The sequence below is a fragment of the Saccopteryx leptura genome, chromosome 2, assembly GCF_036850995.1.
Source record: "Saccopteryx leptura isolate mSacLep1 chromosome 2, mSacLep1_pri_phased_curated, whole genome shotgun sequence".
NCBI lineage: Eukaryota > Metazoa > Chordata > Mammalia > Chiroptera > Emballonuridae > Saccopteryx > Saccopteryx leptura.
Genome location: NC_089504.1, coordinates 331,200,894 through 331,215,758, shown reverse-complemented (window position 1 = coordinate 331,215,758; position 14,865 = coordinate 331,200,894). Strand labels below are relative to the sequence as shown.

General features: G+C 42.7%; 2 protein-coding genes across 2 annotated transcripts; both read right to left on the bottom strand.

Moving 5' to 3' along the window:
• Positions 1 to 271: 271 nt before the first annotated feature.
• Positions 272 to 1,231, bottom strand: LOC136393630 (olfactory receptor 3A2). Its single transcript, XM_066366257.1, has one exon. The coding sequence runs from the start codon at positions 1,217 to 1,219 to the stop codon at positions 272 to 274; it is 948 nt and encodes a 315-aa protein (XP_066222354.1). The 5' UTR covers positions 1,220 to 1,231.
• Positions 1,232 to 13,077: 11,846 nt separating this feature from the next.
• Positions 13,078 to 14,028, bottom strand: LOC136392278 (olfactory receptor 3A1). The gene has a single exon (XM_066364362.1). It carries the CDS (start codon positions 14,026 to 14,028, stop codon positions 13,078 to 13,080), a length of 951 nt encoding a protein of 316 aa, XP_066220459.1.
• Between the last annotated feature and the right edge of the window lie 837 nt (positions 14,029 to 14,865).

Sequence of the window (14,865 nt, the reverse complement as noted above, 5' to 3'; positions counted from 1 at the left end):
TGTTAGAATGGGAGTTGCATCAGTGCAGAGACTTTTGTCTGTTTTGTTCACCAGTGCCCTAGAAGAGTGCTTGGATCATATAAGCAATTCAATAAATATTTGTTGTATGGATAAATTATGTAGGGTTTGTTTGCAGGACAAACACATCACACAAAATTTCCCAACCTCAGGATCGACAAATGAATGCTTCAAATTATTTTCCAGGTTACTTTCTTTATGGGAAATTTTCGTCAACCCAGAAAAGGCAATAAAGGAGAAACCCTCTCTCCCCTCAGGTCAATAACCGCCTCCCCACAAGTACCCTCCACAGGGCACCCTGAACATCAGGGTTTCTAAGGCTGTATATAAGTGGGTTCAGCATGGGATTGATAACTGTGTTGAAAACCCCAACCCCTTTATCCTTGTCTGAAGCCTCCTCTGAACCCAGACGCATGTAGTTGAAGATACCAGTTCCATAGAAGAGGCAAACCACAGTGAGATGGGAGCCACACGTGGAGAGGGCTTTCTTCCTGCCCTCCACTGAGCGGATTCGTAGCACTGCAGCTGCCACATGGATGTAGGAGGTAATGATGAGGACCACAGGTGTACCTGCCATTAGGAAACCCACAGCAAAGAGCAGCCACTCATTGAGTTGGATGCTGGAGCAAGAGAGCTGGAAGAGCTGTGGGAGGTCACAGTAGAAGTGATTGACCTCATTGGGACCACAGAAGTTGAGAGTAGTTAGGGCGATAGTGTGGGTCAGTGCATTGGTGAAGGCACAGGCCCAGGACGCAGCCACCAGTATCCACTGGACCATCTGGCTCATGCGGGTGCTGTAGGTGAGGGGCTGGCAGATGGCCAGGAATCGGTCATAGGCCATGGCTGTCAACAGGAAGCAGTCCATCCCAGCCAAAAGGTGGAAGAAGAAGAGTTGGGAGAGGCATGCATCATAGGAAATTGTACGCTTGTGGGACAGGAGACGACCCAACATTGCAGGAACAGTAACGGTGATGCACCCAACATCCAGAGCTGATAGGTTCCCCAGGAAAAAGTACATGGGGGTGTGGAGTTTGGGCTCCACCAAGATGGCTGCCAGGATGCTGAGGTTGCCCCAAATTGTGACCAGGTAGGCAAAGAGGAAGAGCACAAAGACCACAGACTGCAACTTATCTGTTTCAACTAGGCCCAGTAGAATGAACTCAGTAACATCAGTCCCATTCGTCCCAGCTCCTGGATCCATGAGAACCTGTAAGGAAATGTCCCAGGCAAGGAAGCATCAGCCTACTCAATGTAGTTATTCAACGTAAATGTTTTAAATCACCCATATTCAAAACTTCCTGGTGAGTCCCAGCTCTCACTCCCCGGTCACACCTCACTCACTGACCTTCCATCACCTCAAAGCCTGTATCTTTCTCTCTGCTGAGATGCCCCAAACCACCATCACCTTGTCCCTCCCATACTCACCTTATTGAAAGGGTCAGAATACTTGAAAAATAAATAAAGATAAAAGCAGACTTCCTCTTTGAATGTCATAAGATTAAGATGAAATTTCCCCATTTTACTCTAAGAGATTAGCCCAAACCAATAAGCAGATTTCAAAATAAAGAATTAGTGATAGTTCCAGAAAAATTAGAAGGCATTTTAAACCATAACCTAGGTTTCGAGGCTTTTAGAAATACTGAAGGTGAAGAAAAGACGTGGTAAGAACCAGGGAGAAGATCCACGCGATCTGGAGATCCGACACTAAAGCCAAATATATTTCTTCAAGGGGAGGGACATATTCTGAAATATAAACTCAGAATTCCTTAGTCAATAAGTGGCCAGTACAGTATTCTTATTGTTAATTAAGCCCTTACACTAGACTTTGAACAACAGTTTAATTTAAAATGACTTGTCCTTGTTATAATATCCGCTACCTGCCTCTGAAATAAAAACTGTAACATGACCTGTGGCTTGGTTGCTGCCAGAGGCAATTAATTTTCTGCATTGCAAAGATACAGCCTTCCACTTGTCCTTGACTTGGGTGAGATAGATTGACAAGGAGCTCTAAAGAGAGGTCCTCAGATGAAGCAAGCACGTACATAAAGAGCCAGACTGAACTAAATTTTTCAGATCTTATAATAAACTCCAGGTCAAAAAATATGAATGTTTCTTTATAGCCCATGGCATAAGCAGAACTAGAGCTTCATCAAGAGTCATGTTTATTCCCTTGCATAGAATACACTGGAATTGAGGCAGAATAATAAGAAGCTGGGGAAATTCTTGGGCAAGTGGGGTGGGGAAACGGCGACAAGACAATTAAGGCCAAACAATTCGACCAATTTCCAGGCAGCTAGTGAATCACAAGACCTTACCTTTCCTAAGCAAAGACATCTGAGAACAAGTGTTCTATCCCTCTCCTCCCCAACCTGAGAATAAATAGTTTAAATTACCCTGGTCAAGAGGAGCCCTCCTGTACTTCCACTCTCAGGGCTTTGTCATGAGCCCTGGTTCTCCTCGCTGAGCTGTGACAGCTCCAGGCTCTGGAACCCCACCCAGTGCCTCCCCGTTCCCGGTGATGGTGATGAGAGGCTTAGCAAGACCGGTGACTGGCGGTTCCGGGCTGCCCAGTGAAGTCGGTCCTGGGCAGTGAGCTCGATTCTCCTTCACGCTCTCTGGCTTCACCCAGGAAAGGAGGGCAGGGGCCCAGAGAGGAGCAAGGATCTCTGTGTTATCATCCCAAAGCTTTCCCTAAAGAGGCTCCCCTCTTTGGGGGCACTAGTTGCACCACGGGTACGGTTGAGTTTGAGCTGATGGCACGGAAGAGAAGAGGAAGGTCCCCTGAGCATACTCACCCTGGCCTGAGCATAGAAGCCCATGAGTTTTCTTCAGGAAAGATGGGGAGCTCTGCAGACTCAGTTATGCACTCAGACAGGAAAGAGCTACGTATATAAAAGAAAGTGAGGACAGGCAGGCCGATGCCTTCTCAGTCCTAGGGCTATATGCACTAGTGTTAACCCCTGGGGGCCTCAGAAATTAGCCCTCCCAGGAAAGAGGAGACTGATGAGGAGAGATACAAGTGGTTTTGTGTCAAATCCTTCATGAATACAGCAACAATGTCTTAGTTCTTTTGCTTTTTAGACTTTCTTTAAAAAGGCCTTATCTCTCTCCCTGGCTTTATGGCCAGTAGTTAAGGCAGGTGATATAAATTCCACTTAATGGTGGGAGGCAGAAGCCTATGGGACTTGTTGTAGTCTCAAAGTCACCCAGAAAGCTAGAGGTGTCATTGAGACTAGATACAGATTTCCTAAGGGCGGGTTTTCTCTGCAGAGGCCAACCCCAAGCAAGGCCTTTGAGCAGAGACAAGCTAACTTCCAGACTTGCCTTAGACCTGGGGATGAGTAGGAGGAGGCCCCAGAAGAGAGGCAAGAGGGAGAAGCTTTCTTCGAGTCCAATTTGCTAATGAGTTTTCAGGAAGGTGGGGCCTTCTCCCTCAGGCCCTTGTTAGGGGGGCTACTGGGACTGTGTCTCGGAGCTCCTACAATGATTCTAGAAGTGGTAGTAAAGAGCTACACTGAGCTAAAAGGACCCGTGGGAAGCTGCCTACCCATCTGATTGTCTAGGCCAGTCCCTTAGAACTGGAAAGCCCCGGTGAAGGTCACAGAATAACAAGAAGACGTGGGAGGATGGAAGAGCGTGTCCCTCTGATTTCTATACCCACCAATAAGTATACAGCACCCCACCCTCTAAGAGAGAGTATTCTCTCTTCTCCCACCACAGGAGCCTGGTGCAGTAGGAAAAGCACTGTGGGCAAACCTGCTTGTCTGCCCATCAGTTTGACTTTGTACAAACTGCTGTACCCTTCTGGGCCTCAGTTTCCTCATCTGTGAAATGAGCATGCCTTCTACCACAGCACATTGCTGTGAAGATTAACATAGTAAGATTCACTAAGCTGCTGACAGGTTCAACAATACATCAGCATACCAATTGGTAACATTTATGAGTGCTTGTTACAGACAAGGAATGTGCCAAGAACCTCACAACCTGGAGTCCCCATCTGTCCTCACAACAGTTCTGTGACGTAGATTGTAGCAGACAGAGACAATATTCTGACTCACATCTGGCTCAGCCATTCTTCTGATTTCAGTCGTGGCTGGGTAGGGAGTTCCCTGCATGGTTCTGCTCATTGTGAGCTGACAGAGTGTAGCCACTTCCTTGGGATCCTCTAATGCCATGAACAATGGGGAGATGCTCACTAGGTCTGAGCACATGTGGAGCTCAGAGGGAAAAGGGCAACTTGAAAATAGGAGACAGGAGCCAGTGGATAAACACCCCACTGCCTCTTCTTCAGACAATTCTGGGAGGAATCCTATATGCCAGGGGTAGTCAACCTTTTTATACCTACCACCCACTTTTGTATCTCTGTTAGTAGTAAAATTTTCTAACCGCCCACTGGTTCCACAGTAATGGTGATTTACAAAGTAGGGAAGTAACTTTACTTTATAAAATTTATAAAGCAGAGTTACAGCAAGTTAAAGTATATAATAATAATTACTTACCAAGTACTTCATGTTGGATTTTTGCTAAGTTTGGCAGAATAAATCTTTATAAAACAACTTACTATGGTTAAACCTATCTTTTTATTTATACTTTGGTTGCTCCGCTACCGCCCACCATGAAAGCTGGAACGCCCACTAGTGGGCGGTAGGGACCAGGTTGACTACCACTGCTATATGCTCTTGCACAATCCAGTCTCTGCTGTCCATAGCAGGGACCTTGCTAATGACCTCTCAGTCCAGGATCCTTCTTCCATCTTCATCTCACTCTGTTCATAACTTCAGTCTTGCTCTCTGGGACCACCTCTCAAATAAATAAACCTACTCTTGCTACCTGAGATGACTTTCTATTTAAACTTCACACGCACCTTGCCTTGGGCTCTGCTTTGGTGGGAACCCAATTTTGACAGTCAGTACTGGGATAGCCCTAGGAAGCATATCCTCCGATGAAATTCTAGAACAGGGCCACCACTTACCAGTGCTTGGGGTAAGTGGGGTTGGTGATAACCCGTAACATAATTACTGAGTCTTGCTTGTGGAAAATTAGGATGAAGAATAGGTGGAAGGTGAAACACTGGGATGTGTGTTAGCTCTAGCACACTAATATTATGGGAATCATGGCAATTATAAGAATAGTGGAGTTTTAAGAATAAAGGGTGGCCTTTATTAACTTTCTTGGAAGTCTTGAAGAAACAGAATGATGAGCCCAGGTCAACCAACTATCAATTCAGGTTATGTTGTGAAAGCCAGAAAACGTTTATGGCAACATTTAATGAGACATTAATCTTCTGCAGCCACAAAGCAGACCGTGCTGAAAATAAGTCCTTGAACCTAATTGTAAGGCTGGCATAGCTGCAAGACGTGGTGAATGTGCAGCTTAGCTGTGTCTCCTATGCTAGACGCAGAGCTCTGATAGGGAAGGAGTGAGACCTTGAGTCCCAGGTGGGGATGTCTGAGAAGTGAAGCACAAAAATTTTGAACACCCAAACTCTCCTGAACTTGACTGGCAAAATTATCCTTGCCCCCCTGCTAGAGGAAGTCAACCTCCTTTTGCCCGAAGACCACACAAAGACCTTATATGAAGCAGATGCTTTAAAAGGTATTTCTTGTCCTCCTTAAGAATTTCTTCCACTTCTCAGACCCTTCACAAACATCAGGGTTAGGTCTAAGCATATTCAAAAATCCTGTCTGTAATCCAAGAGGAAATAATTTACTCACTGAAAAGAATACTCAGACCCGTCTGTGTTAGGCTGAATAATGGCCCCAAAGATATCCAGGCTCTAAATCCTAAAATCAACTTTATATGGCAGCCTGACTAGGTGATGACACAGCGGATAGAGCATTATTAGCCTGGGACACTGAGCACCCAGGTTCAAAACCCTGAGGTCGCTGGCTTGATTGCAGGCTTGCCAGCTTGAGCATGGGGTCACCAGCTTAAGCATGAGATCACAGACATGACACCATGGTCACTGGCTTGAGCCAAGGTTGCTGGCTTAAGCAAGGGGTCACTGGCTCTGTTGGAGCTCCTCAGTCAAGGCACATATGAGAAGCAATCAATAAACAACTAAGGTGTCACAACTATGAGTCAATACTTCTCATCTCTCTCCTTCCTGTCTGTCTATCAGCCCCTAAAATTAAAAATGTGTGTGTGTGTGTGTGTGTGTGTGTGTGTGTGTGTGTGTGTGGTAAAAAAGACTTTGTAGATTGTTAGGGGTCTCAGCTTGGGAGCTTATCCTAGATCATCCAAGAGAGCCCCAAAAATAATCGTAAGAGTCCTTATCAGAGAGAGGTAGAGAGATATTTGATTACAGAAGAGAAAAAGGCAAATGATAACAGAAGCAGCGTTTAGAGTGATGTGCCACAAGCCAAGGAATGCGAACAGCTGCTAGAAGCTGGAGGAGACAAAGAGTGAATTCTCCCCCAGAGCTTCCAGAAAGAACTTTTGCTGTTGATGCCTTGAAGTTAGCCCTGTAGGACTGACTTTGGATTGGTCTCCAGAACCATGAGAGAATAAATTTCTGTTGTTTTAAGTCACCAAGTTTATCATAATTTGTTATAGGAACAATAAGAAACTAATACACTGACTAATATATCCTGGCAGAAACTGGAAGTTCCTTCAGTTTATAGAGGAGCAGTATGGGAATGGATCATGAAGACTGAAGGGGTAGTTAGAGTATAAGGCTGAATAGGTTGAGTGAATAGATATGGGAGCACTTTTCAGGATTCAGGATTTAATATTCTGGCAGGAATGTCCAGAGCTGGTTCCAATAAACTGCTGAGATGGCTCTTTGAAGTTGGATATTGGGTATAGGGCATCTGCAAGAACCACAGTCAGAGCGAGTTTGGTAGGCCTACCAGTGCAAGTGTGTCTTCATCCAAGTCACTGGTGGGAAGAGTGTTCCTAGCCCTTGCTTCAGAGGGTAGGAGCTGGTTTATGGGGTCACTTCAAGATCTGTAGTTGGCTTGAGGCCAGTGGGCCTCTCTCCAGGCACACAGAAGAAGAATGTGTCTTCTGACATGTGCCTGGACAAGCAGGATTGTTCCTGACCCACGACTACAAGGCCATTTTAATGTTTGCAACTTCACTGAGGTTGAAGAACCTGTCACAGGGGCATGACTGAGTGTATCTTTTGCCTTGTCCTTGGGTGGGCAGGTCTGGTAGCTCAGAAGGGCTGGAGCTGGGTCACAGGCTACTTTAACATCCACATCCAGGACCAAGGTGGGTGGTGTTAGGTTCAGGTCCAGGGTCACTCACTTACCAACAGCCTCACTAACCAGGTGGAACTTTCGGTGACCCGGGGTCAGAGTAGTTCCTGTGACTCTCCACCTGAACACTCCTGATTGATATCTTACCCCACTCGACCCTGGGGCTTCCTGACAATCATCCCCCATCAGCCACCTGAACATTCTTCACTTAGTCAGCACCACCCTTCCTCCCCATGGTTGAAACCACCACAGGTGACAGAAGTGTTCCCCCTGCGGTGAGAAATACAGCAAACCCAGTCCTGTCTATGAGGCTTTTCATCCTCTCACTGCTGAGGCCACTAGGGCCTCAGCCCATGTGTTCACAGATGCATAAATAAACTTCTTATAAAATTCACCAGGCCTTGTGTGGCCCTCCTTTAGTGAAGTAACAGGTGGGGCTGCTCATGGGGCTGTAGCTGAGTCTACAGGGGGACAGGACTGTTTCCAGGTCTATTACCAGGGTTACTATCTGCAAGTCTGCCACCTGGGCAGAGGCCTGTCTTCTCAAAACAATCCTTGCTGGTCTTGGGCTCCACCAGGGTCTCCCAATCTCTTACCTAGATCCCAAATGTGCCACAAAGTAACTTTGATTTAAGTATGTCTGCCAAGTATTGTTGCTGAAAGGGAAATATGAATGGAGATCTTTTCTGCCATTTCTTGAAAATTATATATAATATTATATATATACACATATATCACATACATTATATATATGAACAAGTTTACATTTTATGGTGGTGAGCAATTTTTACTAACTGGAGAAAAGTTAGAACATATGCAGAAATAAATTCTTTATATATTAAATATTTGACTTAAAAAGAAATTTAAAAGTACTAGAAAAAAATCACTGACAAATATTTATACAGCATTTCGATGAAAAAGTCATTTTCCTAAGCATGACATAAAACAGGATAAATTTCATAAAAAATTTAAATTTATTTTGGGCAAGAAACACCCTAAACAAAGTTAAAGAATAATGGGAAATTGAGGAATATATTTGCAACATATATGGCAAAGAGATACTATCCCAACACATAAAGTGTTTCCATCAATCATTAAGATAAACTACCCCCAAAGGAGCAAAAATGTGAATAGGTGATTATGAAAGAATAAATATAAAAAATAAATATATAAACATCTATCCAACCACAATAAACAAAGACATTGAAATTTTAAAATGATGCAATATTTAATTTATCAAAGTTTTATTTATGACACCCAGTGAAGTCAACAAGTGAGGTCACAAGCATTCTCAGTCTGATCTTAAAGGTTGCCCTGGAAATTTTTCCACATCCCAGTCCGACACTCTATCCTATGCACCACCACCTGGTCAGGCTGCCCTGGAAATTTTTTCAAACTGTCAATCAAGATACAAAATAGTGCACAATTTTGGGCAAATAGAAAAGCAGAATGTTTACCAATATTTAACTGTATTTCCTTAGAATGCGTGCATACATACACAAATTACTTTAATGAATTTAACTAGTGAAAATAATTTCAGAAGTATAGAAAAATATAAAAATAAGAATATTTCCCCAGTATTACAATTACAAAAAAATAAAAGCAATAACTTGAATTACATCAATATAGGCTTGGTTAAAAAGACAGAGTAATATAGGTTTGGTTAAAAAGACAGAGTATATACATGAAATAAAATATTATGTGGCCTTTAAAATGAATAAGATAGATTTGTTGATTGACATGTAAGAATTAAAGAATTATACTATATAATGCAAACAAGGACAAAACCAATGACAAAGAAGTCTGTTTTTAATATACGTTTGTATGTATGTGTGTGTTTATTTTTCTGAAAAGCTAAACACCAACTATTATCAATAGTTAGTTTTAAATAACAGGATTATGGTGATAATGGTATAAAAGGGCAATGATGACATTCTATATTGTTAAAACTTTTACAATGTGATGTATTACATGTATGATTAAAATTTTAAGTAGCAAAGATTTCTAATCTGGAATAAAAAAGAAGAGAAAAATTCCAAAGGAAAATGAAGACTCCTTTTTAAAACAAACAAACAAACAAAAAAAACCCCTATTATCCTGGAGGTAGGCAGAGCACTGGAAATCAGTGTCCTTGGTCATTCCTTATGAATGAATCAACTCATTGATTCATTCCGCCCCTGTGATGATGCCACGCAAAAGACCTCCCTTGAGGTTTTAGATGTGTTCATATGGCAGAAATACCAGGGGCACAGAGATTCTTAGACGTGAACAAAAAGTTGAGTTTTATAGCAGGTTGAAATGCTTGTGGGTAGAAGTGGTTATGGCAGTAGTGATAATGCTTCAGGGTAAACAGGGAAATAGTCTTTCTGTTCACTCAGACTAGTAGAATCGGAAGACATCAGAGGTGAAAGAGCAATGATGAGGAGGTAAAGAACTTACTCAAGGTCAATAGCATTGTGGATGAGAAGAAGTGATAAGGCGACAACCATACTGCAGGTCTTCCTCGACAGTTTTCTTGACCCTTGGAGGAAGATTTGCTTTTTGTATCTTTGAAGTTTGATGACTGAACTTGGAATGTCTTTCCTGAAATGGGATCAGGAACAATCCATCTTTCCCTCTTGTCTTTTGACAGTATTGGCATGCGTGATCCAAAAGGCAGGGAGTAAATTGGTAAATTGAGTTAGTCACAAACTTTGATAGATTTTAGAGATGTAGGTGAATAACATATCAGCACTCCTTTTTCCTCTTTTCCCATCTGATAAAACTTCTCCCTGAAATTCTAGGAGACCTTCTGTTTAGAGAAACAGAAAATAAATCCCATATACTACATTTTTTAGCACTTTCATCAAAATTTAAAATATTATTTTATTCTTGGTAGAGTGGATGGCACTTGGTATAATGATGGCATTAGGGCTGTTAGAACTGATTATTGCTGGATAATGCAGAATAGGAAATTATGCTGACCCACTAATTGTTTTACCTGACTTCCTTCCTCTGGTCTTTTAACAGTTTCAAGCCGTTTTAGCAAATCTCTCCATTCTTTCTCATCTTCTACTCTATCTCTAGCCTATTAGAACCTCTCCAATAACTCTACCCATTCTACTCAACCCCTTTTGCTTGCAATTCTATCCTATTTTCCCTTATTCCTCATCTTTCCTTTTAATTTTCCCACAAACTCCCCATCTCCAACTTTGTGTTGCTTCTATCATGTCCTCTTCATCTCCATCTTACCCCATCTTTTTAATGCCTTTATCCCCATAAAATACTACAGGGAAGCCAAGCCACATGTGCAGGCCAAAGGAAAATTTTAGGGAAATTCAACTGTGAAACATCAGTGGCATAGTAGAGATGCCATGAATGAGCACTTAGTCCTAATAGGGAGGCTAGAAGGAAAACTAAAGGCTGATAAGCAGCACACAAGATGAGATAATGTTCTAGGTTACAGACAGACTTTGTTCCTGATAAGGGAAATTTAGGGTGAGGTGTCACCAAATACAACAGGCTAGTATTTACATATGTGGATTATTTTAGCTAACAGGTTTGGTGACAGAATAAGAATTTAGAGGGGGAATTTTATATTGAGTTATCTGAGGTTTTTTTAAATGTTGAAATAATATTTACATTATAAATGCTTATCTTTTCAATAGATTTGAAACATCTGAGGAATGATAGATGACAAAATGTTATGTTGTGTTATAAGATTTACCATATTGTTAATGAAATTTTAAAATCTTGCACATAGGGATCATGCCCCCAGAATTACCACATTTCCTCATGTATAAGACACACACTTTTCCGAAAAATTTGAGGTTCTAAAAACTGGGTGCATCTTATGCAGTGGTTGTAGTTTTTTTTACCTGCATTTTTGCCCTTGTTGTCTTTGCACTCATTGTTTCACACTATTTACAGATATATTATGTTAGGTTACGTTTTGCCATATTCTGCCCAGAAATGGCTTAGAAAAAGATTTTTGTATAGTGCTGAATTCAAGTTAAAAGTGATCCAGTTTGCAAAAGTGAATGGAAATTGTGCTGTTGAAAGTAAATTTGGACCTCCTCCAACTGAGGAATCAATCTGAGACTGGCTACAGGAAGAAGAAACCCTACTGAAAACGCCATGGCAGAAGAAGGCCGTGAGAGGCAAGTCAGCAAAATGGCCTGATTTAGAGAGGGAATTGAAGATATGGATTGAAAAGCGAAGGACAATTGGAATTCCTGTGTCCACAAAGATGGTTTAGCATAGGCAAGAAGAATTGCTGATGAAAAAGAAGTGACTGATTTCAAAGGAGGACACAATTGGTGCTTCAGATTCATGAAATGGAATGGACTGAGCATGCGTACATCCACCAGACTTGCCCAAAAGATGCCCGAAAGCTATGAGCAGAAGGTCCTTGAATTTCATCATTTTGTCATTCAATGTCAGAAGACATATCAGTTTGAGTTGGGACAGATTGCAAATATGGATGAAGTCCCTCTTCAATTTGATGTCCCAAGTAACAGAACTGTTGATAAGAAGGGGGTGAAAACTGTAGCTGTGAAGACAAGTAGACATGAAAAGAGCCATTATACAGTTGTTCTAATTTGTTGTGCTGACGAAACCAAGCTGCCTCCTGTGCTGATTTTCAATCACAAAACAATGCCAAAAGAAGACATTCCTTGTGGAGTGATTGTCCACGTTCATGACAAGGGTTGAATGGATCAAGATGGGATGAAGATCTGGTTTGAGAAAGTTTGGAGAAGGAGACCAGGTGGGCTCTTATGCAAACTTGCCCTATTGGTGCTTGATCAGTTCAGGGCATGCAGAACAAAAAATACAAAGAAGATTGCTGCAGAGCAAAAAATAAAACTTGCCATCATACCTGGAGGCTTGACCACTTGATGTCAGCATTAACAAACCCTTCAAAGCTGCCAGGAGAGATGAATGGAACCAATGGATGAAGTCTTCTGGGGCCAATTTGACACCAGCAGGAAGAGTGAAGAAACCAACTATAGGGGAAGTTTGTACCTGGGTGAAAAGATCCTGGGATAATATCAAGATTGTGATTATTGTCAAGTCATTTAAGAAGTTTGGCATTTCAAATGCCATAGATGGAACTGAGGATGAAGCAATATATGGAGACAGTGATTATCATCAGACACAGATGAGGACAAGCGAATGGATGGAAGTTTTGACAGTGATGAGGAGTTGTATGAATTTTATGATGAATAAAACTTGAGTTCAAGAACTTTATGTAATACATTTTTTTTTTCAAACTTCAGGTCCCAAAATTAAGGTACATCTAATCCATGAAGAAATACAGTATTAGAGAATACATGACCATACAGCCCCCCCTCCATCCCCTCTATATCCCAGGACATCCTGGTGTGATAGGAAAGAGAGGAGATGTGTTTTTAGACTTGTAGAAGCCTGATAAGAGAAATAAAATAATCCTGATTTCTAGGTCTATGTTTTACAAACAGACCAACCATACCTGAACTTGAGGCAATCAGATGAGCGCTGGTGAGGAAATATGCAGGGACATCTTTGGGAGCCCAGGCTATAATCAGCCAGAGTCACTCACTGCAGGACATGAACCTGTAAGCCAGTCAGGGTCTCCTAGTTTTCACTTCTACCCAGAAAAGGGATCACACTAAAGTTATTATTTGTTAAAGAACTGACCTAGCATTAGTTTACATACCCATTGCCTATAACTGGGTGGGTTTCTTTGGGAAACAATAACTATTATCCCCTACTGGAAAAAAACATCCTCATGCTCAGAGAGATGGAAGCAGTTTTAGATTCTTTGTCCTAACTACTGGCCCCAGAAGATTTCTCCTTTAGTCCAAAAAGAGAAAAGGAAGAAGTGACACTGGGGACCTCAGCAAGTCAGTGACCACTTCCCTGTGATCACCCGCCAGAGAGCACCCTGCACATCAGGGTTCCTGAGGCTGTAGATGATTGGATTCAGCATGGGGTTGATGACCGTGTTAAAAATTCCTACCGCTTTATCCTTATCTGAAAGCTTGACTGAACCTAGTCGCATGTAGTTAAAGATACCTGAACCATAGAATATGGCAACCACAGTGAGATGGGAGCCACACGTGGAGAAGGCTTTCTTCCTGCCCTCCACTGAGCGGATTCGTAGAACTGCAGCGGCCACGTGAGCATAGGAGGTGACAATGAGAGCTGTGGGGGTACCTGCCATTAGGAAACCCACAGCAAAGAGCAGCCACTCATTGAATTGGGTGCTGGAGCAGGAGAGCTGGAAGAGCTGTGGGAGGTCACAGTAGAAGTGATTGATCACATTGGGACCACAGAAGTTGAGTGTGGATATGGCCACAGTGTGGCTCAGTGCATTGGTAAAGGCACAGGCCCAAGACACAGCCACCAATATCCTCTGGACCATCTGGCTCATGCGGGTGCTGTAGGTGAGGGGCCGGCAGATGGCCAGGAATCGGTCATAAGCCATGGCTGTCAACAGGAAGCAGTCCACACCAACCAGGAGATGAAAGAAGAAAATCTGTGTGAGGCAGGCTCCATAAGGAACTGCACGCTTGTGGGACAAGAGACGACTCAACATTGAGGGAACAGTAACAGTGATGCACCCAATGTCCAGAACTGATAGGTTCCCCAGGAAAAAGTACATGGGGGTGTGAAGTTTGGGCTCCACCAAGATGGCTGCCAGGATGCTGAGGTTTCCCCCAACTGTGACCAGGTAGGCAAAGAGGAAGAGCACAAAGACAAGTGGCCACAGCTCTGGTGTCTCCACCAAGCCCAGCAGGATGAACTCAGTAACAGCAGTTCCATTGGTCCCAGATTCTGGCTGCATTAGTTTCTGCAGGGAAACATCCAAAGAGATAAAAAAAAAATCATTCCTCTTAATACATTTATTCAAGAAAAAAAATATTCCTTTCTATGTGCTGAGCCCTTTACTCAGTCACCCCTCTCCGAGTAAGCACTTCCCACACTCAGCGACATACCACACTTATTAACACTTCATTCACTACATTCACCTCAACAGCTTTACTTCCTTCTCAGCTGTAAGGAGAGGTGACATCACTACTCTGGACCTCCCTCCTTGTCTTAATTGAAACAATCTCTTTGTAGAGATTATGAAGAACAAAGCCCTTGGGAAAGACAAATAAGTAGAAAGTGTATTTCTTGTTTTGTTTTGTTTTGCTTTTAGGTGATAGGAGGGGAGATAGTGAGGCAGACTTTTGCATGTGCCCCAACTGGGATCCACCTGGCAACTCCATCTGGGGTCAAAGCTCAAGTATGGAGCTATTTTTTGCACCTGAGGCTGATGTGCTTGGACCAACTGAGCTATCTTCAGTGCCTGGGGCTACACTAGAACCCACTGAGCCACTGGCTGAGGGGGAGGAGGGTAAGGGGGAGAGGGATGAGGGGAGAAGCAGATGGTTGCTTCTCCTGTGTGCCTTGACCGGGAATCAAACATGGGATGTCTGTAGGCCAGGCCAATGCTCTAGCCAGAGCCACTGGCTAGGGCCATAAAGTGTATTTCTGATATAAACTTATCAGAATAAATCTGGAACTTTCTCTTCTCAAAACTCATCCCTTCCCAGGATAAGCAAAAGAAGAATAAAAATACAGATTCTATCTTCAAAGAAATTAGTTAATAACTAAAACTGTGATGCACAAACTGGAT

Bases quoted from the DNA above. Each gene is read 5' to 3' on its own strand.
- LOC136393630 (XM_066366257.1), bottom strand. From the start codon at position 1,219: ATGGATCCAGGAGCTGGGACGAATGGGACTGATGTTACTGAGTTCATT.
- LOC136392278 (XM_066364362.1), bottom strand. From the start codon at position 14,028: ATGCAGCCAGAATCTGGGACCAATGGAACTGCTGTTACTGAGTTCATC.